This window comes from Papilio xuthus, unplaced genomic scaffold (assembly GCF_000836235.2).
Source record: "Papilio xuthus unplaced genomic scaffold, Pxut_1.1 DF827542.1, whole genome shotgun sequence".
In the NCBI taxonomy this organism is placed as follows: Eukaryota; Metazoa; Arthropoda; class Insecta; order Lepidoptera; family Papilionidae; genus Papilio; species Papilio xuthus.
The window spans coordinates 4,761,859-4,786,257 of NW_013531107.1; the positions used below are offsets into that span (position 1 = coordinate 4,761,859).

A 24,399-nucleotide genomic window follows, 5' to 3' on the forward strand; every position below is an offset into this window, starting at 1 on the left:
TATAAAGAAATACATTAACATCAGAAGTCAGTTGCTGCAGAAGAGATATGGAGTTCAAGATAACATTTCAATCAGCTCTTCATCTTCCCGAGCCAGGTCTAGCAGTAAGGTACCAAGTTATAATGTTATTACAAAACATGTCCTAGTTCTCTGGGTTACTTATAATTTGGTATCACAATGTGATTTTAGGCAAGCTTAGCAGTTGATGAATTATCTGGCAGTTCAAAGAAGAAAAATGACCTAACAATATCGGAAAACTATGCTTTTACTGGAGTTCATCATATTTTTGATCAGGTTAGTATTATAATATTCAAACTTTATGGCAGATAGTGATTAAGCTGCCATTAAGTTTGAATAGCACTGTAAACACTGCAAGCACTGTTTTGATATGTGTAAGACAATTTTTTGAGAACATATGAAGTAAGTATATTAATGTTTTAGCATAGTGATGAAGTGAGTGTAGTTAAATTCGCAAACAACGACCGCTCGAAGCTGTGCTGTGCGTCGCGCGACGGCACTGTGTCTATATGTGATGTGACGGCGACCCCGCCACGTGTCTCTGTTATACTAGAGGGACACACCGATGCTGTCACTGGTAAGTAATAATATTGGACAAAAGATTAAATATGTTAAAAAGTTGACCATGTCCTATGTTAATGAGCTTAAAGTCTATAAATTAATGTTTGACATGTATTTGTTCTATGCTACATTGTTACCTTTTGTAGCATAGAGAGCTGAACCATTTTTATAAAGTGTATTGTTCTGTTCATATTTTGCATGTGAGTGTTATCAATGTTGTAAATTCTATGTCTTACATTTTACTTGTTTGACCACAGATTTCTTCCCATAGAAAGGCTATAAGCCGTGGTATTTTGTGCCTATTTGATTTTCGCCATTTCCGGAAGATTCGGTATACAAGACGTGCATTTGTGTGTCAGACTGCGACTGGTCTGCGTCTAACGAGCTGGTAGTGACGTGTGGACTGGACGGCGCACTTTGTGTGTGGGACGTGGCGCGACGTCGGCGGTTGCGCGAGGCTCGCGACCAGCTCTCCGCGCCGCTTCTTTGCTGCGCTTTCCAGCCAGCAAACAATAACATGGTCATTGTATCCTTTTGCAATAATTATAGCCATTATTATGTTTATTTGATACAACAATCAATATCCAACATCTCGTCTGGTGAAGAATGGTGAAGAATTGTTCTATTTATATTTGATAATGTCTATTAAGTTATAATCCTAAATCATTAACGCCTGTTTAATATTTTTCGTACTTCAAATATCCTTAACGCAACCATTAGGCGGGAAACGCGAGAGGAATGGTGGAAGTTCTCAATGTGTCGACAGGAATATATCCTAGAGGTGAGGTTTAGTCTTAGTTAAAAGAATTAACTTAGCAGAGCTTTAATAGAGTAAAACTATAGTGAGTTGTTGTCAGGTGGCAGCAGCATATTAGGCGGCAAGGTGCAGGCCATCGCGTGCGAATCCAGTGGCAGAATGTTTTGGGCGGCCAATGATAAGGTATCAAAAGAGTAACCAACACTTTTCATGAATCTTGTATCTCTGTAAATGATAATGAAGTCTCCATTAGATTTTAATATAATTAAATAGTTTTAAAATATAGACTTGTGGACTAAATTGTCGTCATTGTACGCGGGTAGGGTGTAATAGTGAGTTACCGCACATCGGGTACGGGGGCGCTAAGCAAGCTGCGGAGATGCTGCGTGGGCGGCGCAGTCACCAGCCTCAGCTGGAGCCCCTGGCTGGCGCGCCATCCCGCACTGCTGGTCAGCGCCGCTGACAACTCGCTGTACCTCTTTAGGTACAAATATAGTCAATCAAACTTTACTGCAACTCTAAATTTCGTTTTGTATTCACAATAAATAAAGATTCGAATGATTAAAAAAAAAACGCTATAACGTTTTTCTTTCTTAATAATACTATAAAGCCGTTCTTCTAATTGCACGTATGTGAGCAGAATAACGGACCGCGAGGGTAGTTTGAGCCTGAAGAAGCGTTTCGAGACGGTACACCGACATCACGGTGTGCGCTCGACCTTCTGCCCCATTATGTCGTTCCGGCGCGGCGTGTGCGTCGTCAGCGGCGGCGAGGACGCCTGCGTCTACTTCCTTGACATTGAGGGTCATGCCGGACAACCCGTCGTCAATAAGCTCCAAGGTGAGACCATATTCTGACCAAAATCCAACCCGAGTCATGTTTTCAGACAATTATTAGTGTTGGTCCTTCGTGTCAGATGGATCGGAGTCAGCTATGCTAGGGATATTTGTTGATTAAATTATTCATCAAACATCTAAAATATAGGCAAAAGCTTTAAATAAATAATCAATCTCATATGCAAACTAGTGGAAAACTAATTTCCACTTTTGTCTATCCAATCCAACCAAGTTCTAATAGCTGGACTAAAACAGCGTGTGTTGTTAGGGCACGCGTCTGCAGTGCTGGGCGTCAGCTTCAGTTACGACGAGAGCCTGCTGGCCAGCAGCGATGTCTCCGGCCTGGTCATCATCTGGCGTCGCGGCTGATCGCTGCTACAGTAACATATTATAAGTCAAAAGCAATCTCTTGTTACAAGGAATAAGGTCTAATTACATTCCAAAATTGTGATGTCCCGAATAAAAAGTCACATGAATTGAAGTTACATGAATTATTGTATTTATGAAATGTTTATAATTTTAATATAAGTTAATATCTTAATAATTATATTATAAATATTTAAAGGTATTCTTATTTATCAATAATCCTGTTTTTATTTGAACTTAAAATGTCGTGAATGTCGACATTTTTTTTATATTTAAGGTTTTGGCAAATAAATAAAATACAATTTGAGTCACAAATTTTATTAATTATTTATTATTAATTCTTTTCAATATAAATACTTTTAAAAGACTCGATAGATTCACAATATTAAAAGATTTGCCGACGCGTTTTCATTCACTAAACATTAAATCGACACAGCTCATACAAATCAACAACTTATAAATACCATTTATTGGACAATTCAAAAGTAATTCCTTCGTTTCACTTATGCCGCTGCGACGGAAACTAATCAATCGAATTTCTAAAACGATCATTTAAAATACTATAAAAAAATCTAAGACATTTCGTACACTACATTGATTGTTGGTCTCGTAAATGAAATTCAACGTTCATACAACTGACCAAACAGTAAAGTTAACAAAATGAACATCTATCGTATATACACAACTGTACAACAACGAAACTTCCCTACAAATGTATAAAAAAAAATTGTAAAGAACGAACAATAAACACGTAGACGATTCATAAATTTCATATTAAAAAAAATCAATTCAACATTAAATTAATATTTACACCAGAGTAACTAAATAACTAAAGAGCGATGATATGGAAATGAGAAGAATTGCACATGAGGTTAACACTTGGACGTATCGCGTGGCGCACTGATGACGCGACAATCCAGGCCAATTTGGATCTCACACTCAGCATTAAAAAAAACGAATAAAACCTCCTTTGGGGAAGTTTTAAAATACATTTTGCGATTACCAACATTTAAAAAAAATGTTTACAGCCAGATTTATGCAAAGATAATTTAATTTCGGCTCGCAAAGGGTTGAATTAAAAAAAAAAGAATTTTAAAAATATCAGAAAAGAAAAGATATTTAAGGTTAAATGAACTTGTATAAAATATTTATATTTTATGTTTTTTAGGTTGAATATTTGCCGAGTGTGTGTGAAAACGCTACGTCGACCAGTAGTCACCACAAAATCCACATTAAGACTACTCTACACTTATCTAATATAATTTCTTACTTAAGTCTAACAATTGGCGTTTTTTTTCGAATAACTGAATCTGCAATTAAAATCCTTCGAAGATTCCGTTTTATTAGAAACATGTTTCTAATATAACGAAAAAAAATGATGTTATTTTTCCGATTATAAAATAGTTGCTAACTTGACTTGTAATTGCAGCTCTAAAGTTTGAATAAATATTTCGAAATTTTATGTATGATGTTTATTCATTGTGCGTAGATGTAGTGCCACAAGAGAATTCAGAATTTACAATTCGGATACACACACTAAAATTAAAACATTCAAAAACTAAACATCGCGCTTTTATCAACTGTTATATGCATTTAAAATTTACTCAAGTTATTTAACGTGGATTTTTTTAACTAATAATTTTAAATAAATAACAGTTTGTCTGTTAAAATTATCGTGCGTGTATCCAAACTCACACCAGTATATACTATCTAATACACTACCAAGTTAAGAAATAAACAATTAAAAATATTATTACGTATGAAAATCTAGCAAGTACAAGTATTGGGTTACTATCACTTAGCACTATACAATAGTTTGAATCTATTGTGAGTTTAAACTGCGGTGACTGTTATTGACATATCAACGGCCCCTATAATGTAACTAAAAATGGACGTTTTTAAAGTTGATTTTTGGTTTATCTTTTTAATGTAAAGCATGATTTTGACAAAATCGAATTTATTTACGTTTTTCTATTGGTAAAAGTACAAGAAAGATTAAGAAATATGTAAACATTCGTCATAATAAGCTATTTTAGACAGTAAAAAATTTAGAATTCTTCAGTTACGATACTTCACTTAGGGACTGGCGACATATGTTATCTCCTACATTCTTTTTTAACAAACAGAGAAGACAATATGTCAATAAAGTTCACTGCAGTTAAAATCCACTGTAATGTATAAAAATTGTGTCCAAAAACCATTGAATTAACCGAATCGAAATAATAATAGTAAAAACAGTTAGATGAATTAACAACTATCATTTTGCATTCAAATATAAATACATAAAAATAGATAAAAACTTAATATAGATTAGGCTTTAGAAACGTACCTTAAATTCAGCTATAATATTCTTGCAAAAGAGAAATTGTTGAGAAAAATCCCGCAGTGTGTTGCACTATTATAAATATTTAAGAACTTAATCAGTATATTTTCAGTATAAAGCGCTACTTTCTAGTTGTATACAATAATTCACGGCTATTTGTACCATTGTTCAGTTAACACCAAGACAATTCACTGGCGTTCCTCACACTAAATCTATTTGCCTAGATGTTAAAGGCTTGAAGGCTTTTTACTTCCGATATGTAGAGTTCGAAAATTTTGTTTTCACATATGACATATGAAAAGTGTTAATCGTTGGGTAGACAATTTTTGATGTCATATAAAAAGATAATTAAAGTTGTTAGTTTTTCTACGGCCAGTTAAAACACTAAATTTGCATTATGGCAAGGAACACGTAACCAATTCCACTTCAGCATGCATCAGACTGACATTTGGCTGGAACAATGCATGATCGTTCCTTGCTTCTACGCGATACAAGCATCCAATATTAATGAGTTATTTACAGAGAGATTATCATCTAGTTTTAATTAGGAGACGTTGGGCGTTGTTTTATTTCGTTCTAGCGTGGCTTTGGAGCTTCTCTCGATACCGGAGTCCTCGTCCCCGCTGTCGAGCACGGTGCCTTCGCCCTTCACTCCCTCCACTGTGGAGTTGGAACTATCTTCCTTATCGGAGTCGTGAACCTCGTCGGTGAGTACGATGGCGCGCTGCTCGGGATCCGCGCTGGTGGAGGCGCACTTGCCGAACGTCGAGAAGGTTGGCTCGGGGATGACGTCATCCGGCACGTCGTCTCGCAGCGGCAACGTGGACGTGATGACGGGCGTCTCGTCCGTCATCACGAGCGGCGTCGTGCCGAGCTCCGGCCGCTCCTCCTGGCTGCGTCGCTTCGGCTTGTCGAGCACGAAGTTGAACACACGGTTGTGCCGGGGCGAGGGTATGTGCGGGCTGGGCGGTAGGTCCAGCTTCAGCTTGTCCCTCGTGTGCCGGAGCCCTCCTAAAGCTTCGCCCCCCGGTGAGCTGGGGCTGACGGACTCGCTGGAACTGGCGCTATCGAGGGGCCTCCAGCAGGCGTCGGCGTCAGTAATCTTCTTGGTTTTAAAGTCGTCTTCGGTGCTGGTGGAGCCGGGTGTGACATCCTCGACGCCGGAGTCGGGAGTGGTGAAGTCGAGGGAAGGCGTGGTGGTGTGCGCGAGGGCGTTTGGAGGGAGGGGTGCGGGTGAGGGCGGGGCGCGGAAGTCTTCCACGTCGTCGACGTCGTGGTCGAGCAGCGCCTGCTTGGCGTGCATGCCGGGGAAGAACTGGCTCGCGGTCGACATCACGCCGAGCGTGTCGAACTCGCGCTCGAACGGACGCGTCGACGATGATATAAAGAAGTCTTCGTCGTAATCTTAAAAACATAAATAGTATGATTTTGATAGCCCTGCATGATGTGCAATATGAGTCGTAGTGTTGCCTACGTACCTGCGCCGAATGCGATACCGGAGCGCAGCGGGTAGAGGTCGAGTGCGTTATGCTCGCTGAACAGCTGCCCGTAGTCCAGCTCCGCCTCCTCCGCGCTCGCCGCCTCCCAGTCTACAAAGTAAACATCGGTATAATTTAAGCCATGGATAGATTATTTTGCTGAAACTTGCTTATTGTAGAATGTATGTTACCGCAGTATGTGGAGAAGTCGGGCAGGTCTGGCGGTGCGTCGACAGTGGCCTCGCATACCTCGCGCGGGTACTCGTAAACCGAGTGGTACTTTTGACGCTTGAACACTACACGCTTCTTGCTATCCTGTGATACAAATGGTCACATTGCTTAACGTAAACGTTTGCTTATATTTTGTTGATTCATATATAAGGTAAATATTTAGCATACCGGGGCTGTGTGATCGAGGCTGCGTAGTGAAGACTTTGCGGGCGCGGCCCGGCAGTCCCACGAGGAGGGCACGAACTCCACCTCGTCACCCTCCGAGCCCGATGACCCGGAAGAACCGGAGGAAACGTGCTCCGCCATCTCCGACACTTCGGGACCTTCAGGAGCCTGGGGCGCACCTCCCTCGCGATGCTGAATAGTGTAAAAAAAACTTCCTTAAATCTCTCCCCAATTTTCTTTATTCGACGAGTTAACCTTAGTTAACATAAATTATTTTTTAGTATATTATGAACTTGGCGTAGCTAATTTTATATACATGGTAGACTGACTTAGTGTTATTGTTTCTTTTTCTAAAAAGGCATAATGTGAAGAATGAAATATTGAAATGTCAGAAGAGACGGTTATGATGGCACCATATTTTGAGTGTACTTACATTGATTTTGGATTGATTATTATTTACTTGATTATAACATTTTTTTTTAAATCTCATGTCGCTAAAAATAATTGACAAAGCAGAACTTACACAAAAGATCAAATATTAAATGGCTATAAAATCACTGCTGTATATTTTTAATTCGTACTAGGTGATATTCTATGACAACTTTAGAAGAACACAATTGAATCGTATATGTCCACTGCTAAAAGAGAAACGTAAAATTGTCATCTTTTTCGTGCCGGAATAAATAATAAGAATATTTTTAAACTGGTGGTTGGCAGTGAAAACGCACGGTTTGAATGATGCTTAAGCTTTCAATGATCTGACTCGTGTTATAAAAAAAAAATCTTTACAACATAGCATTATATGGTAAAGTGTAACTTACTTGTGGGAATGCGTATAATATTAAAATGCAGGCAAAGCGAAAATAGACCCTATATAAAGATCTGTTGAGACGATGTTTGGCAAACATACAAAACATATTAGTCATTTCATTCTATCTTTTAGTGAAAAACAGAGATAGCAATATGTTCAATAGTTTGTTTTGTATGAATCAAACATGACATCAATATTGTAATGAGCTATATTGGCAATACTCACGTGTTGGAAGTGCGTGGTGGAGACGAGACAGGTGGCGTTGCCGTCGCCGTCCTACGCACACGTACAAATACATGCAAGCACACCGACACCACACATTTGGTACACATGTACTGGTTACATTCACTCTATAAACGTATCTTTCGCTTTTTGATAACTGATTACAATATATGACATGTGAAAATTTTAACGGATTAATTATGACAGTCTGTTTAAATAGTGCCCTGGGCGTTATTTTTACGGCGACCTCTTTTTTTTACCATAACTTTGAGTGGGGACGGGCCTAACCCCCCAGCAGGGTTATGTGAGACCGTCGCGGACGAGAGCGAAAGCGTGCCCGTGGCCCCGTCCCGATGCGTTGGAGGAACAGAGGGGTTTAGTGGGTATGCCTCCGCTATGAAAGGGTTATGTGAGACTGTGTCGTCTCTTACTGCCCAGCGCCCTGTGCCGCCCAACCTCGCCCTACCCTAGATCCGGCAGTATTTATATGTATATTTATCTACAGTATCTTGTAAATAATCAGCTTTCAAAAAGCGAAAGATAATTTCTGTAACCTTTAAGTTAATTGCCCTGTACATGTATACAAATTAACTATTAATACTTGGGGTCTATCTACCATATCCAGACATTAGCGGGGATGTTCCATAATTGTGTTTATTAAAAAGCAATCCATCACAAAAAAAATAAAGATTCTATTACACTCGTATGGGATAAGATTATTAATATTTATACAAGAATCTGGAAAAAAACTACAATATTTGAAGGACTTTTGAGCATCACAGAATTAATCACATTAATTAAGGGGTTATCAGACACAAAACAATGAGGATGTTTTCGACGCGACTTAACAAATTTTCATAGTCGTAACTCCTGCGTATACTGCCATCTCTGTCTTTCTCTTTGAAAAAACCGAGATAGCAATATTATTACGCATGAGCAAGGACAGTTGAAATTTGTTGTAACACTATGTTCAATAAAGGATTTTTAAGGAATAAATTATATTTTAAGACTAATTTAGTGCAATTTTTAATATAAGTAGGTATTAATTAAAAATCTATCTATTGTACATAGTGTAAATTAATAAATCTATTTGGTGGGGGTATCTAATTGTAGGGGGGGAGGGGGAGGGTGAGAATTCAAGACCAAAACCAGTGGTTAAAAGCGTCACTTCTTATGTGAGACTAGGACAGATAAATATAAGCATTTCACCCTGAATGTAATAAGTGCCAGCTCTGTGTAATTGACTCACCCTCCATATGAATTCTCCGCTGGATGAGTTAGTTGAGTGCGAGTCACTCTCGCTGTCCCACTCTTTCAGTATGTCAGTGACGGTGTCGGGCTTGCTGTCCTGCTCGCACTCGGGAGATGTTGGGTCAGTGGACGAGTCTTGATTGAACGATGTACTCATGACTTCTGCACCTGGACCTAGTCGATTGTACGCTAGTGAGTCACACGTGTAGGTAAAATTACATCGCAGTTTTATAAACACAAGCTATCAGCCGCGGATCCGTTCGTGCGAAATTAAAAAAAACCTTATTTAGTAGCAAATGTGTTCTTCCGAACTATGTTCTACATCTCTGTCAAATTTCAGCGAGATCCGTGCAGCCGTTCTGGAGATATCTTCTAACAAACATCCATCCATCAAAACATTCGCATTTACAATATTAGTGAAATTTCTTACAAATATTCAGATTTATTTACATATATTATATATAATGGTTATATTTGCAATGCATTAAAAGTTTTTTTTTATTTATAGTACTCACCAGTAAATCTGATGTCATTCATCAGAGGCAAATAATAATCTAATGTGCAGTATTTCTTTTCGTTCTGTAAAAAATTCTCCGTCACTGACGTCATAGTTTCATCATCAGCTTCAGCAACGCCGTTCATATCTTGTCTTACATTCTCGTAAATATTCTCTTCGTGACTTTCTAAAACTCCGTTTTCTTTTTCAACCTGACTGGATGTACAATGAATTTCTTTATCAGTTAAAGAATTTTCTAAATCTTTCTCATTATCATCGACATTACTTTCAACGAGTTCTTCGAATGCTTCATTCAGAAAGCTCACGGTCGCGTAATTTTGACTATCACCATTACATCTAATATTATCAGTGTCTTTACTACAGTTACTTGTGTTCGGGTTTGATTCATTTACGCTAACTCTAACGTCTTCTGTTGTATGTTCTTCTTGCGATGTTCTATCATTTTCTAGAACATTTTGTTCTATTCTTTCCTTAATAAAAGGTTGGAACAAACCCGTGTTTGAATCGTATATGTTACTTTGAGGATCACAATTTCTATTAATATTTGGACTGATCCTGTTTATTAATAAAGGGCTTTCCGTTATGATAATAGAATGAGGCTGTTCCGTTTCTTCTTCTGTATCTAAATCTGTTATAAATATATCATTAGACTTATTAATATCGTTAATATGAGATTCATTTAAATATACTTCACTAGGCGGACTTGTTACTACATAAGGAGTGTTACAGTTAATCAAACTTTCTGATTGATTACTATTATCTATTGCTTGCATTATAATATCATTAATCCTTCTTTCATTTTGTAATAATGATGAACTAGCGTCGATTAGTGATGAAAGATTCTGGTGCCATAAAGGTGTTGAGTTATCTTGAACATTTGTACCATTATCTCTGCTGTTCTCCCGCGAATCTATTTCCTGGGGCTTTGTTATAACTGAGCCTTCAAAATCTGAATACGTTAGAGTTCCATCAGGAATTCCTGGACTGTCTTTGCTGTTTCTGCTCAAACTTTTGCTTTCACCTTCTAATAAAACCTCCGTATCTTGATTGAGGCTGGTGACTTCATTACTTATACTAGACGATATGTCTTGAGGTCTCATCTCAGCTGATAGTAGAAATGATTGGAAATTTGGCAAGTTTTTCGTCAGATATTCGCTGTTATCTGTGTTCATTTGAGGCAAATTAATCGGTATGCCTTCTATATTATCTTCGTCTGCATTAATTTCAGCCAATGGTGTACTCGTTACGTGAGAATTGGCTATAGTTTTGTGCGCGAGATCTTGGCTTTCATCGATTCCTATAATAATGTCTTGACTGTCCATTTCAGGTTTGTTATCACTATCGGAATTATCTTTAAGACAAGTAACATCGACGCTGTCCATTTTATTGATGCTCGGTTGATTTGTTATTGGGCTATTTATTTCTAAACATTCCTCTTCCTTATCTACGACTGATTTTGGAGGCGGTGAGTTGAAGTCGTCTCCGAAAGGAGATCTTCTAACCAATTCGGGTTGTGATAGTTTCCAAGCCTCATCGGCCGTTGAGAGTAATTCTGTGGAGCAGTTGGAACCAGAAGGTAATCCTGACATAAGGGTGCCGTAAGCGAGATCTTTAGTTTGTGTATTCTTTGTTGAATCATTTAATTCAGATTTAGTTTGAACCGATGTGGTCGCTCCCGCTTCGGTTTTCGGTTTCGTATACGTGTTGAAATTAGCTGTGATGGAATCAGGTGAGAATGTTTCACAAATCTCCGACTTGCTATCGTGTATGATGTAAGTGGAGCAGTGACTCAATTCTTTTTCCTGTTCGTTGTGCGTCAGCGTGTCCGTGCTTTCACTTTTATCATCCTTCTCTTGTTCCTGATTAACTTCGAAGTCGATCGGTACGTCAGGATCCATTGCTAGATCATCGAAATTTTCTTCTACATTGTAGAGGGTATCGTTCGAACACCACGAGTCTATACTGGTAGCTTTCGATAGACACTGAGTTTCGGAGGGTTTCGAGGACTTGGCATCTGTGGGTACTGTCGGCTTGGATAAGGTAGAACAGCCCGCCAAGTTGTCGGAGTTATCGGGCGCCGAGGTATCGGTCGACGGACTCAATAAAAATGGCGATACTTGAGACAATCTTTCGCAATTCGATTGTTTTTCATCGTCGCTTTTGTTATATGTTCGGTCATCGATCGGCGATAGCGGATCGCCTATTAGTTTCTTCAATGGGCTGGCGTTTAAACTGTCGGCGCTCATAGTAATTCTGTGAAGAAAAATAATTTACATTTCCTTATTTCATTAATTTACGCATGTAATTTGGATTCTATAGATAACTTACTCTTTACTGCTGGCGACGTCCTTGTGTACTGTGTACGTTAGGTTAAGTGAGTTGTCGCGGGAGTGCAGGGTGTAGGTGGAGTGGTCGTTGGGGCCGCTGTGTGCGCCGGTGGGGAGCTCCGTCACATCATCCGTCGAGTTGTTGCAGGGCTCCGGGTAGCTCTCAGATGATTCAGTACAGGTCGATATCCCTGTTGAAGAACTCAAACATAAATAAGACAGAAGGCATAAATATACGTATCTTTTACGTACGCAGACTGACATCTACGTATACGTACAGTTGGTGTCGTTCTCATAGGCGGAGAGCTGTGGGCCTGTCTCCTCAGCGATGGGGCTGAGCGCGCCGGGGTAGCTCAGCACGAGGTCGGGCGGGGGCGGCAGCTCGGCGCGCCATTCCCCTACCACCTCTCCCGGGCACTCCGCATCCCCCGCACTCTCCGCCGGCTCGATCGCAGCCACCTGAACATTTATTACCAGAATATTATACACATTTTGCTAACCATTATTAAGTTTTTAAGTAAAAACTTCTTTAAAATATATACCTGTGCTAATGGTAGCTTCAGTTCTAATTCATCTCGCAAAGCTTTGACGCATTCTGTATCCAGAGTGAGATCTTCCCTGACATCGTCGAGTGGTATTCCATTGCCCGCTAAGTAGGACTCGGGCATCGCGTCGCTCTCGCGCATCAGCACCTCGTCCTCCGTCACGAATCCTTCCACTGTCAAAGGTCCAGAATATTCTATGTTCAAATTGTTCTCGTTCTCCGCCATAGCTAACTTCGTTGTGATCTGCAGCTCTATTTGATTTAAATCAATCTCTTTCTGCAAAGAGCTTAAACCTGAATCCGGGGTGAACGGTGGTCCTGCTGTCTCCTTTAGCGTGGAAAATGTACGTGGAGCACTCTCATTCGGCGTATTTAAATCGATGTCAACTAAATATTTCTGTTGTGATGTCGACGCTAAGAAAATACCGGGAGAGTTGGGGGGCGTCGATGGAGATATATGTTTCTCTGTATTTGATTTTTCATAAGTATTCTCAGTGTTATCGCTTTGAACTTCAGGACTAGGTTTGGTTTCGCTCACAGTCGCCAAGTCGTCAAATACCAAGTCATCGTGGACAATATCGGGTACTTCATTCAGAAAGTTTCCGTCACGAAGAGGGGAAGGTGTCTCCAGATCCATCTCACTAAAGTTGGATGAAAACGCCAAAAATTCCTCCTTGGGTAAGTCGACAATTTCCGACTTCACTGCTTTGAACAATTCGAGTGAACAATTTTCAAACGGGCCTAAGACTATAGAACTGTTTTCATCATAAGTATCTGTGTGATGACTCTTGGTAGGAGATTCCAAAGGGCTAATATTTTCTGGAGCGCATCTTTGTTCCAACTTTGTTAGCGTAGATCCTAATTCATATTCTGGTACTTTAGTATCTGCAGTTGATTCAAATTGACAGTCATTGTTAGAATTTTCCTGATTATCAAAGGAATTTTCGCTTCCTTTTGGAGTGCTTGAGACAACTTCTTTAAAATCTGTATCTCGATTGGACATAACTCTTTCAGATTCAAGAAAACTACTCGTCTCTTTTATCATACTCGGCAGATCTAAGTATATAGTTGAATCTGTTGTAAGTAAAGTGTCAATATGTTCCATTTCGTTATCTCCATTCATTTCTAAATACGTATGTAGTGTATCGTTTGTATATTGTTCTATATTTATCTCATTCATGAGATCTTTATGAGAATATTCGCTAGCGGAGTCTTTTATCATAATTTCATTATCATCAGATCTAATCGGTGCAATGGCATTTGATTTACCTACATCATTAACTACCTCATCTAAATGTAAACTATCATTAATGACTAGAGACATAATATTGTCTTTTTCTGCAGATTCTTGTTCCGATACGGGCAAGATTTCATGGTTAATATTATTTTGTACTTCAGTGTCTTTTTTTAATTCCAATTCGGTTATTGCTAAAGTTGGTGATTCAGTGTTATGATATTCCTCAGATTCTATAGTGACATCATTCACTGACTTAGTTCCTGCATCATGTTCAATCTTTATATAATTTATCTTATTATCACAAGGTGTATGACAGTCTTCTCTTACATTCTTCTGTTCAACTTCACTTACACTAGGCACTGTTGCTACACACAATTCCTTCAACGTAGGTATTTCACTTAGACTATGATTCATTTTATCATTTGGCAATTCACTTTTAACATCATCTACGGTATCACTAGCTTCATTATCTTCAGTGTTTCTTTCTTGTTTCACATCCATTTGCACTATTTCAGCTTCACATATAATTTTTGTATCATTAACTAAATCATTTGTTGGTGTATCTGGTGTCAAATTTTCAAGTGTATTTTGACTGATCGTATCACTATGTCGTTCGAAAGAGTGGCTCAAAGTTCCGATAGTTTCCCGATCGCCTTCATCTTCACACGTATCGTTTCTCGTCTCCGAGTCGAATCCGACTTCTAGAATATTCTGGAAATTTGTTATTCCTGGGGATTTTACTAAACTCTTTTGCACCGGATAATCTTTCTTGCATTCCAAGCTTAAATTATCTCTGGATGGACTCGCTTGATGACTGGATTCGGAGCTGGATGTTTTTTCAGAGTTTAATATATTATCGAGATTCTTTATCACATCGCTAACATCCTTGTAATATCTGACATCATCCTGACTGCCCGTGATGATATCTTTCACCCACGGGTCCATCGAACTGTCGGAGCGATCGTAGTCCTTATCCTTACTATCGTCAAGGCTTACATTTCCTTGATGGCATTCTATGGCTGCTGTTTCGTTGTGTGTTAAGTAAATGTTTCTAACATCTTCCAGGGATCCATGTAAATTGGTTAGACTTTCAGACTTTATTTGAATTGATAGCGGATCTTTATCGGACATGATGCTACTGGAGCGGGAGACGGCTGTGTCGAGGTCTACGCTGAGCGTGTCGTGCGTGGTGGGCGGATTGTCGAGGTCTTGTTCGGAGTTGAAATGTGACGTCATGGAGGTGGAGGGCGCGTGCACGATTGCGACGTGCTCGTCTATCTTGGGTATGGAGTTGGGCTTGAGTCGCTGCCAGCGCTCCTCGAAGTCACTGCTGCCGTAGCCGTCGTCGTGCGCGGCGTCCACGTGCCGGCTGTGCGCGTGCGTGCTGTGCAGGTGGTTCAGCAGCGCATGCACTTGCCCGGCAGTGGGCCGCGCCTCTGGGTTTGCGTTCCAGCACAGTTGCATTACTTGATATCTAGAAAATATTTATTAAAATCATTTATATATCGAAAATTGAGATTATATAAGTTAGATATGTTAATATAACTTACAAATGTGTGCGATAAGGACATGGCAAGTCTGGCAAGGGCGGAGGCGCTGCGTGAGGCTGTGCGCCCCACGCGCATATCTCCCAGATCAGCGTACCCAGAGACCATACCTCACTATTGCTCTGCGACAAAGATAAAAGTTACAGACTAGTAAAGATACGTGGACATAGAATTGTAGATATTAAAGTGGTTACATTGTAAACAGCGGGGTATCTCCTGGTTTCCGGCGCAGCGGTGTCGTGCGGCGGGCGTGCGGCGCCGTACTGGCCCAGCACGGCACGCGCTGGCTCGCCCTCGCGCACCATCACACTGCCGCACCATAGAGTGCTGCAATACAACATTGTTCATACATTAATAACTTGTTAGATTACAAATTTAAGGAAGGAATTCGGTGTTTCCGTCATTTACAGTAGAAAAAAAAACTGTCGAATTGATTAGTATAGGTATCCTGTATGTATATTTATAAAAAAGCTATATGTAAATAAGTGGCAGTATAATGGTTTATAATATTAGCTGATTACAATGATATTAATATAACTTACCCATAGAGCAATCCTCTAGAGTGCAGGTATGCGAGTGCGGAGGAGACGTCACACATGAGCTGCAGCGGCACACCACTCTCGTTCAATATTGCCATTTTGGGACGATTCACTATTAAGTATTGTTGTAGATCCTGACAAAATACGTTTCATATCAAAAGGTTTTTTTTTTAATTACGCTAGTTAATTCGGGATATGGAACGAGTTTAGTTTCTGTTAGATTTTTGTCCAAGCTCATTAGTCTTATACTACGCGAAAAATTTTTCATATTAAAAATCTTATATTGACACATACATAGTAAAAATAGAAATAAAAAACATATTGCTACAGATAAAAAAAACCTATGCTAAGTTTAATTCAAAGGAGTTTTTATTCATAAAATGTCATTGATAAACTTCACGCACAATGAATGTAATAAAAAACGTTCGGTATTTGATTCATAAGCAATTTCATTGATAAACATATAGACCTATTATGTATTCCACGCACAATCAATACCGTATCGAGGCAGGGATCTACAACTCTACGTTATTGTATTGAACGTAGACCTCTTCTATACTGGTCGACCAATAAATTTTACTGCATTATATGTACGTTTAACTGTGGGTTTCTGATACAAAAATATCTGTTTAAAACATATAGTTATCTTTATTTTGTCAAAAATAATGATAGGGAAGACGATATATTTTATAGAGAGATTTTGGTCTCAGAAACTCACGGTAAGAGGGACTTGAAATTTACTTTCAACATATTTGTTACTTTAGTATTATTAAATCTGTTATCTTATCTTACTAACATTATAAATGCGAATGTTTAGACGGATGGATGTTTGTTTGAAGGTATCTCCTGAACGGCTGAATGGATCTCAATGAAATTTGGCACAGATACAAAACATAATCTGGAAGAACATTTAAGCTACTAATTATCTTTTTTTATCCTGCGGGACAGAGTCGCGGCAGCTAGTATTAAGATAAACACAAAGAAAAATTTATTCAAGAACGAATAAACGCAACAAAAAGATACTCCGGGGTAATTACAGAATAGGACACAGAAAATTACAATTTTAATATCAAAATTCGTCCGCCTTAATCGAAAAAAAAAGAAAAGATAAGATGCTTACAACAGAGCAAAGTTCAAACAGCAATATCCATGGGTCTTCCTGCAGACATTTGGCGATGAAGCCAAGTATGTTCTCATGCCTCGCGTCTCGGTATATCCTTGCTTCATCTAAGAACCGCGCCTTATCTTCCAAACTGGCGTTCTGATTAAGAATCTTGACAGCCACTGATGTGCTTGTGTTGTCCAATTCACCCTCAACCACCTGTTAATAATACATATATCTAAATGTTCTGGAGAAAGTTAAACTACAACTAAAGAGATTCATCCAGTTTTTAATATAAAGAAATTACCCGTCGTCTTTACTTAAGGGGTTTCCGTAATCTTTATGCCTAAGCTGTTGTGATCATCATCATCAGCTCACTATACGTCACCAATGAGGGGCTCGAAGCCTACCCTAAGTAAAGGGTGATTAGGCCATAGTCAAACACGCTAGCCAAGTGCGGGTTGGTTGACTTTACACATATCTTTGAATTTCTTCTAAGATATGTGTAGTTCGATCACGATGTTTTCCTTCGCCGTAGGAACGTCGCATAAATGTAAATATGTAAATCGGAAATCGAAAAACACATTGGTATAAGGCGGGATTTGAACCCAGGACCGGCAGATTGCAAGTCAAGTGCTTAACCGCTGAGCCACCGACGCTGTTGTGATATTATTTAATATTAGAACATTTCAACATACCCTGCCAAACCATCCTCTACCAATTTCGCGCAAGTACTGTAGACGATTCCTGGATAAATCTTCACCACCTGGAACGAAAAGGAAGTAATCATTTTAATAGGAAGAGTTGTTTAATTGTTTTTAATTCATATATATTTTTGAGCTTAGTATTTTAGATTCAAAGTAACAAGAATTCGAATGGAAGACCCGGGAACCATTACAAATGCCCCTTGAACTACGCGGGCGAGGTAACCGATATCTATTGAATTCAACTCTATTGAATACACAATAACTTATATATAAATATGTAAGACGTAATAGGAAATGCAACAGAGTACCGTAACACAGTCGTTTTCAACTGACGACAACTACACGGTAAGTTTATGCAATAAACTCATTCTACTCAGTAACTGTATAGGCATTGTAAAGGTGTGTCTCCACTCGTGTGTTTGAGATTTTAATGTAATTTGTGAAGAGTCAGAGAGAAACTGGGAATAGGTTCGGGTACTCATTTATATATTTTTTTTCGTTAATAATAGGTAAATTACATTTCAGTAAGTTTAAAATGCCTCCCGCATGACCTCTATTTACAAATGACACTTACTCAATTTATAATAATAATTTCCATACTAACCGAACCAATCAGCACATCTTTCCAGAGGATCGATGACTCGCAAGTCCGCGGGCAGTGGTTCAAATTCGACAACCGATTCTCGGCTTATCCTGTTGCGCTCCTCGTTCTCACTAACAATGTACGCTGCAGCGTTGTTATTGGCAATGTTCTGCATCTCACGTAGTGAGATCGGACCATTGTTGTTGTCTTCGCTGATGTTGTTGTTGACCGGCTCCGAGAACACAGCGTCGGGCGGCGCGCGCGCATTGTGTAGGCTCGCGGTCGGCGCGAACAACTGTTGATGTTAAACTGTTTAGTGTGAAGCGTACTTTATTATAGTATTCAATTTAAAAGAGGAATTGATAGAAAAACATAAATTAGGTATTTTTAATTCAGGAGACTTTATAAAACATTGATTTGCAAGGACTTATTAAGCATTATTATTTATAGTTATTTGTCAAATGTCATTTTAAAATAGAAAATTACTACAACACCAATGGTCAACCAGAGGAACCAGAGGAAAACAAAATTACCAAAATCAAAATTAACTAAATCCCAACGACACATTCATTGCAAAAACTCCAACAAACCCACCATGCATTAAAATACCCATTATTAATTTAAGAATTTAATAACCTAAAAAAAATCATGTACAAATAAAGCTTACAAGCCTTAAAATATTACATTCAACGATTTAATAGCGACACGATCACAAAAAGCATCGCAAAATATCAATTTAAGATAACATAAATTAAATAAAAATCAAAGATATCATTTAAAATCGTCAGAATTACAATAGAACAAAGTTTATCTAGCATGCATCTGTGTCAACATAAAACAAGGCGAGGCAAGCACAACGCAACACAACACAAGCCACGTCATCAGCGTGCGAATTAGTGCTACCTGATTGTCTGCTCCTTCGTTCGGCTGTCGACAATACAGAAAAAAACATCCTATGTAGTAATCATAATTAACACGTAACAACACATATGATAGGAACTTTAATAACTTATATTTGCCATTTGTTGGAAAAAATTAACGTAACGCAAATCTTCAGAGATTAACACCCTCAGCGCCAAACCCTAAGTGACCGTATAAAAAAAACACAATTATTTTTTTGTTGGGATGTGCTCAAATATATATACTTTTTAATGTGTATACTTTTGAGTACACAGCGTTCTAGACACTGTGTGACAAAAAGATACACATGGCGCCCAAGGTGTTAATATTGTTTAAAAAAACGAACGTATTTATTATTTCAATGCATTGTATAGAAACTTAAAATATCAAGATGCACACAATGTTTTGCAAAAATAATGTCAATAGGAAAATGCAACTAGGAATTAATTCTAGTGAGTAATATATTTTAAATGGCACGTAATAAATCCCCTAATTGGTAGATTGCCATAGTAACAGCAATATGGTAGTAATCTTTACAACACGATCGTAAAATGGTAGCAATAAAACATCTCACACAAATCGTTTATTTTTTTTAATATTGGATAATCTGTCTGTATCGAACATTAAAACATCATACAAGTTAAACAAAAATATGAAAAGTCCAAACAGTTTTAGACATAAAAAAAAGTCGTCGAAAGTCGTCAGTATGTAGAAGCTTTAAAGATCGCAAACCATTTCAATATGATATTAGCATCATCGTTAAAAGACCGGCACGCGAGAACTGACCAATGGCTCAAGCATGTCTAATGAGGGTGCAACGTTATGTGATTTAAATCGAACCATCCGAAGGAAAGAGTTACATCTACTATAAGAGATATAAGTATATTCGTCATAAAGGTCACAATCTACCGGATAACAGGCTATGTTTAGTTTATAAATTGTTTTAAAGTGAACGTCCATATCAGTGTTTCCCTTTATCAATGTAATTTTGACATATCCTTTTTGGTCCATAAATAAATATGTACTTTTAGACATTATTAATTAGAATCCTTTGGTTTGAATGGCGCGCTTTCATAACCAAGTCAAGTGTCAGAATCATTAGTAAAGGAACATAAACGTCGACATTTTAGTAAGGTTAGTGTTGTGTCAGTACACCGTCAGTGTCGGATTTTCTTCCTAACAGTACCTAGTTGCTCTTTGCGACTACTCATTTGTGATACCTTCTCCTAGTTGGAACTCTCCTACAAAAATACTGGCAACAATAAACATTGACATAAAGTGATTTAACAATGTTCATTTGCCTTCCTCGCGTGCATATATTACGTCACAAAAGTCTAAAGGGTCTATTCGACTAGCGGCATAGATATAAATAATTCTTATTTCTAAATCAGAATCACACATTCATTGATTCCATTAGAGATAAGGTGGTATTACCCAACCGGCATGTGGGCCGGGGCCATTTTGCAGCAACAATGGCTGACAATTGGCGGGAACGATGTTCACGAGTAGAGGCAATGTCACCTCACAATGGAACAGTAAACCGCTTTATGGCTGCGTTCGGATACGCGCACAATACGATTTCCACCATTGATTAGATTGCGGAATACAACTGTAAATAGTAGAATACAGATAGGCAATATCGAATTTACCGATATGTTACAAAGTTCTTTTGGTAGTACTTTTGTTAGCGCCGGTGGCGACCACCGTGGGGTTTTAGTCGGTGCAAGCCCGACATAACCACCTTTGTCCCCGCAAAGATGGTATGCGAAAGGCATTTCCCCACGATAAAAAAAGGCAATATCGAATTTACCGATATGTTACAAAGTTCTTTTGGTAGTACAAAAGTATAACAAGGTAGGCAAACGAATACTATGTTTAAAAGTAACCTAATTTAAATTGGTCGTCAAAAACTTTGTTGTTTTTTTTACGATGTTAAGCACATTTAGCATTATAAAATTAATGGAGCATAGCTATAAAAATACTACTTATATTGTTAATAAAATCACTAAAATTACTGTAAAAGGTTTGACTTACATGTTATTTACATATAACCCTAATTGTAGGGCATGTGTATTTGAGATTTTAGTGTTGATTATATAAATCTGAACGGTTTAAAACTACAGTATATCACTACGGTTAAAAAGTTATTTACGAATGCATAGTGCACTTTGATGACGTTGTCATAACCGGTCTCCCAGTACTCGTATTTAAACATGACATCAACTGCGCAAGCGCAATATGTACATACATATTTCATAGAAATACTCATTCGTATCGATACGTACTATAAGATTTGAGAATGGTACTCTCAGCGTCGACCGGTGAATTGTAAACCGTTAAATTTAAAAACGTCAATGCCCACCACGCTATCCCAACAATTTTGGCAGCAATACAATGTCGTTAATATTGGTATCTATTTTTGTTTGGAATTCATGTGTGTACATCAAGCGAGAAATGCATTTCGCATTCTGAGAATACAAACATTGTACTGTCATATTTTTTTCATGTTCTAACAAGTATCACATATTACAATTAGCCAGTGACAAATAAAATACCAAGATTCATTTATAACAGTGTTTTACTATCTTAAATATATACTATACTAGCTGTAGCCCGCGACTCCGTCCGCGTGTTTGTCTAAATAATAAAAATTAGGGGTGGACTACCCTTAACATTTAGGGGGATTCAAAATAGATATTGGCCGATTCTTAGACCTACTCAATAAGCTCACAAAATTTCATGAGAATCGGTCTAGCCGTTTCGGAGGAGTATGGAAACGAAAATTGTGACCCCGAGAATTTTATTTATAAGATTAAATAGACGAAAAATATATTTTCACTACCATTACCGTTTCCAGATTTCAGTTGAATAGAGCTATAAAATTTACGCTAAAATACTTATGGGATTATCTACAAAACATTCTGCATCTATTCATTCGTTGGTAATTTTAATGAGGTCTACTCGTTTTCGAGTATTTAATCCTTTCCAACTTGCCAGTAGTATAAAATATGAAAATGAGGTCTTCATCAAAAACCTAATGATACTACTTGAAGCTTCATATATAAAATAACATAAAGTTGAAAATAAAATAAAGTTATTCTTTATTACAAATTAAATTGAGTTTTCCAGATATTTTCTTCATACGATCCAACATCATACAAACTATTTTTTTTAAATACAGACGAATTGAGAACTTCCTTCTTTTTTAAATACAGTTAAAAAGAAAAATTTCCTACGAGGTCAATATGTGTTCCGAGTGGATGATTCGATGTAGATAGCAGGAGTAGGAGCAAGAACAATACTGTGGAAATGGATCACTTGAAGAGCCCTCCTCGAGCCTGCGAGCCCACTTAGCACAGAGTGCCCCGAACATTGTTCATAGAGAGTAAATATTTTTTCACGGGAGTAAAAGAACACAGGTCTTTAAACACGCGCTTTACTTTGAAAGTTAATCAGGCATTTTTTTAACCTGATCTTTTGATTATAACAATCAGGTCTTTCGTCTATTTCATTCGCTATGTTGGTATATTGTCCTTCGCAATATAAGGCATGTCAATTTTCGTTCGTTCGTTCATTTGTCCTATCAATAGGAAGGCCGCTGGTTTTCAATTACTTTTATAATAAAAGACACTTATTTAAAGACGAAATTAATTTAAAAAATTAAAAATGACAATAAAAAATGCTAATTATTAATTTAACCTCGAAGCAAAATGAATATTCCGCTAGCTCCCGGGTCATGCAACACCGTGCTTTTAAGCTGATTACATTATGATGGCAATTTTAAAGAGTATAATAGTGAAGGGGAGCTCGCAAAACTCTTTAGCGGGATTAAAAAGGTCAACGTACATTTGACAGAGGTCGCTGCAGTGTGAACGCAAGATTACTGCAGCGAGCGAGCTCTTTGATGAAAAAAAAAACTCAGTGAACTAGAATTTATGCTGACGCACGCTTTGGATGCAGTTTTTCATAAAGTTATTGTTTGGTATTAAGTGATCATCGCTTCCTATTTGACATAATTAAACCTAAATTAAATATTTATAAAAATCTAACTTTAAATTCACTAGGTAGCTTTCAGCTTATAACAAATGAGGCTTTCTATGTGTTATTGGGTTGACCCGATATTCCGTAGAAATCTTCGATTGATTAACCAAATTTATAACTGCATTAAACTAAATGGCACCGCTCATCTCTTTCTTAAACCAATTATATTCAGATTCATAGGTTTTTAAGCAGCTTTATATGAAATACGTCAAAAATTAGTTTGGTGTTAATTCAATAAACTAACCTATTATATTTGAACGATTAAAAACAATAATAAAATCTTACCACGAAAGAATGTCAATGAAATTACAACAATCTCGTGTTACTCTTTGTTAATTTTATTATCATCAAAGTGACCTTTATAATCACGATCATAATGAGAACTAAGACCTTAAATAAGATTCGTAATGTAAACAGTCGGGCAACGAAAACAATTTAGCACGTGACTAAGTGGAAAATATAAAAATAAAATAATTGACTTAGTCATAATGGCAATATCGCAAACGTCATATGTTTGGTATTCATATGCATCCTTAATCATGAAGCAAACAAGTGCGCAGTTTCATAATAAATACATGCAACATATATTAATAAGAAGTACTTTAAAAAAATTAAGACATCCGACTGATGGCAACCCTATAGAATTCCGTAGAAGAATACGAACGGTATGACACGTCACTCTTTAAAAACATTGACTACTATAAATGGACTAGCTATAAGGGTAGTATTTTGTGCCTAGTTGATTTTCGCCATTTTGATGGTAGCGGTATGTTGTTGTGAATTCGAACTAATAATAAGGATAAATTAAAATATCACGTAACATCAACATGTTCGTTTAAACCGGAACGAATGATGAATGTTATTTCCAAGCAATCGCCTATCCTTTACAGAGATCAATAGGTATAAAGAAACAGTATACTTATTAGACTTTTAAGCTTTTGTCAAAAAATTCTTTTAAAAAGTCTCTCTCGACAAGAAATAGTACTTTACGTTTAAATATAAATACAGCTATCTTATATACTATATAATCAGCTATATAAAGAGGTTGATACAATTTGTCTTATTCAATCGACAACGAGCATGTTTACACTATGACGTCACTCGATTCAATTCCAGATCAATGATTACAATGTGCTCTCAATGAACGACAGGCTAAACAATGTAGGTGAGCTCCGCAACATATGCTGATTAAACAAATTAACGGAAGTGAAAAGTCCCTTTAACTTCCTGGACAATGAGTCAGCAAAAGACAGATAAAAATTAACAGTCACAATGTAACTGTATCTGGAACATGGTTCTTATAAAATGAAATAAAAAAAACGCAATCGGAGATCTA

The 24,399-nt window shown here is 37.8% G+C and overlaps 2 protein-coding genes across 4 annotated transcripts in view; one reads left to right on the forward strand and one right to left on the reverse strand.

Moving 5' to 3' along the window:
- Position 1: 1 nt before the first annotated feature.
- LOC106118779 (WD repeat-containing protein 13) lies at positions 2-5,171 on the forward strand (the record flags this gene model as incomplete). The annotated part of the gene is made up of 10 exons (XM_013313527.1): positions 2-109; positions 190-294; positions 442-595; positions 939-1,105; positions 1,300-1,360; positions 1,437-1,519; positions 1,660-1,820; positions 1,977-2,176; positions 2,441-2,562; positions 3,707-5,171. Coding segments are annotated over 9 exons (1,140 nt in total), but the record flags the coding sequence as incomplete, so codon positions are not given.
- A 96-nt stretch (positions 5,172-5,267) lies between these two features.
- LOC106118942 (uncharacterized) overlaps positions 5,268-24,399 on the reverse strand; it is a 33,692-nt gene continuing 14,560 nt past the window's right edge. Inside the window, exons 3-19 of one of the 3 annotated variants that reach the window (XM_013313712.1) lie at positions 19,026-19,049; positions 18,144-18,417; positions 17,531-17,598; positions 16,851-17,051; positions 15,734-15,864; positions 15,386-15,518; positions 15,195-15,313; positions 12,406-15,118; positions 12,142-12,322; positions 11,865-12,054; positions 9,535-11,789; positions 9,018-9,193; positions 7,772-7,822; positions 6,739-6,927; positions 6,531-6,654; positions 6,340-6,450; positions 5,268-6,265 (exon numbers count right to left, since the gene is read on the reverse strand). In XM_013313712.1, the coding sequence (XP_013169166.1) occupies positions 5,406-6,265; positions 6,340-6,450; positions 6,531-6,654; positions 6,739-6,927; positions 7,772-7,822; positions 9,018-9,193; positions 9,535-11,789; positions 11,865-12,054; positions 12,142-12,322; positions 12,406-15,118; positions 15,195-15,313; positions 15,386-15,518; positions 15,734-15,864; positions 16,851-17,051; positions 17,531-17,598; positions 18,144-18,417; positions 19,026-19,049 (7,800 nt within the window). In that variant the 3' untranslated portion in view covers positions 5,268-5,405. The remainder of the gene's footprint in view (positions 6,266-6,339; positions 6,451-6,530; positions 6,655-6,738; positions 6,928-7,771; positions 7,823-9,017; positions 9,194-9,534; positions 11,790-11,864; positions 12,055-12,141; positions 12,323-12,405; positions 15,119-15,194; positions 15,314-15,385; positions 15,519-15,733; positions 15,865-16,850; positions 17,052-17,530; positions 17,599-18,143; positions 18,418-19,025; positions 19,050-24,399) is intronic. The other 2 variants (XM_013313713.1, XM_013313714.1) reach the window with 2 other exon arrangements.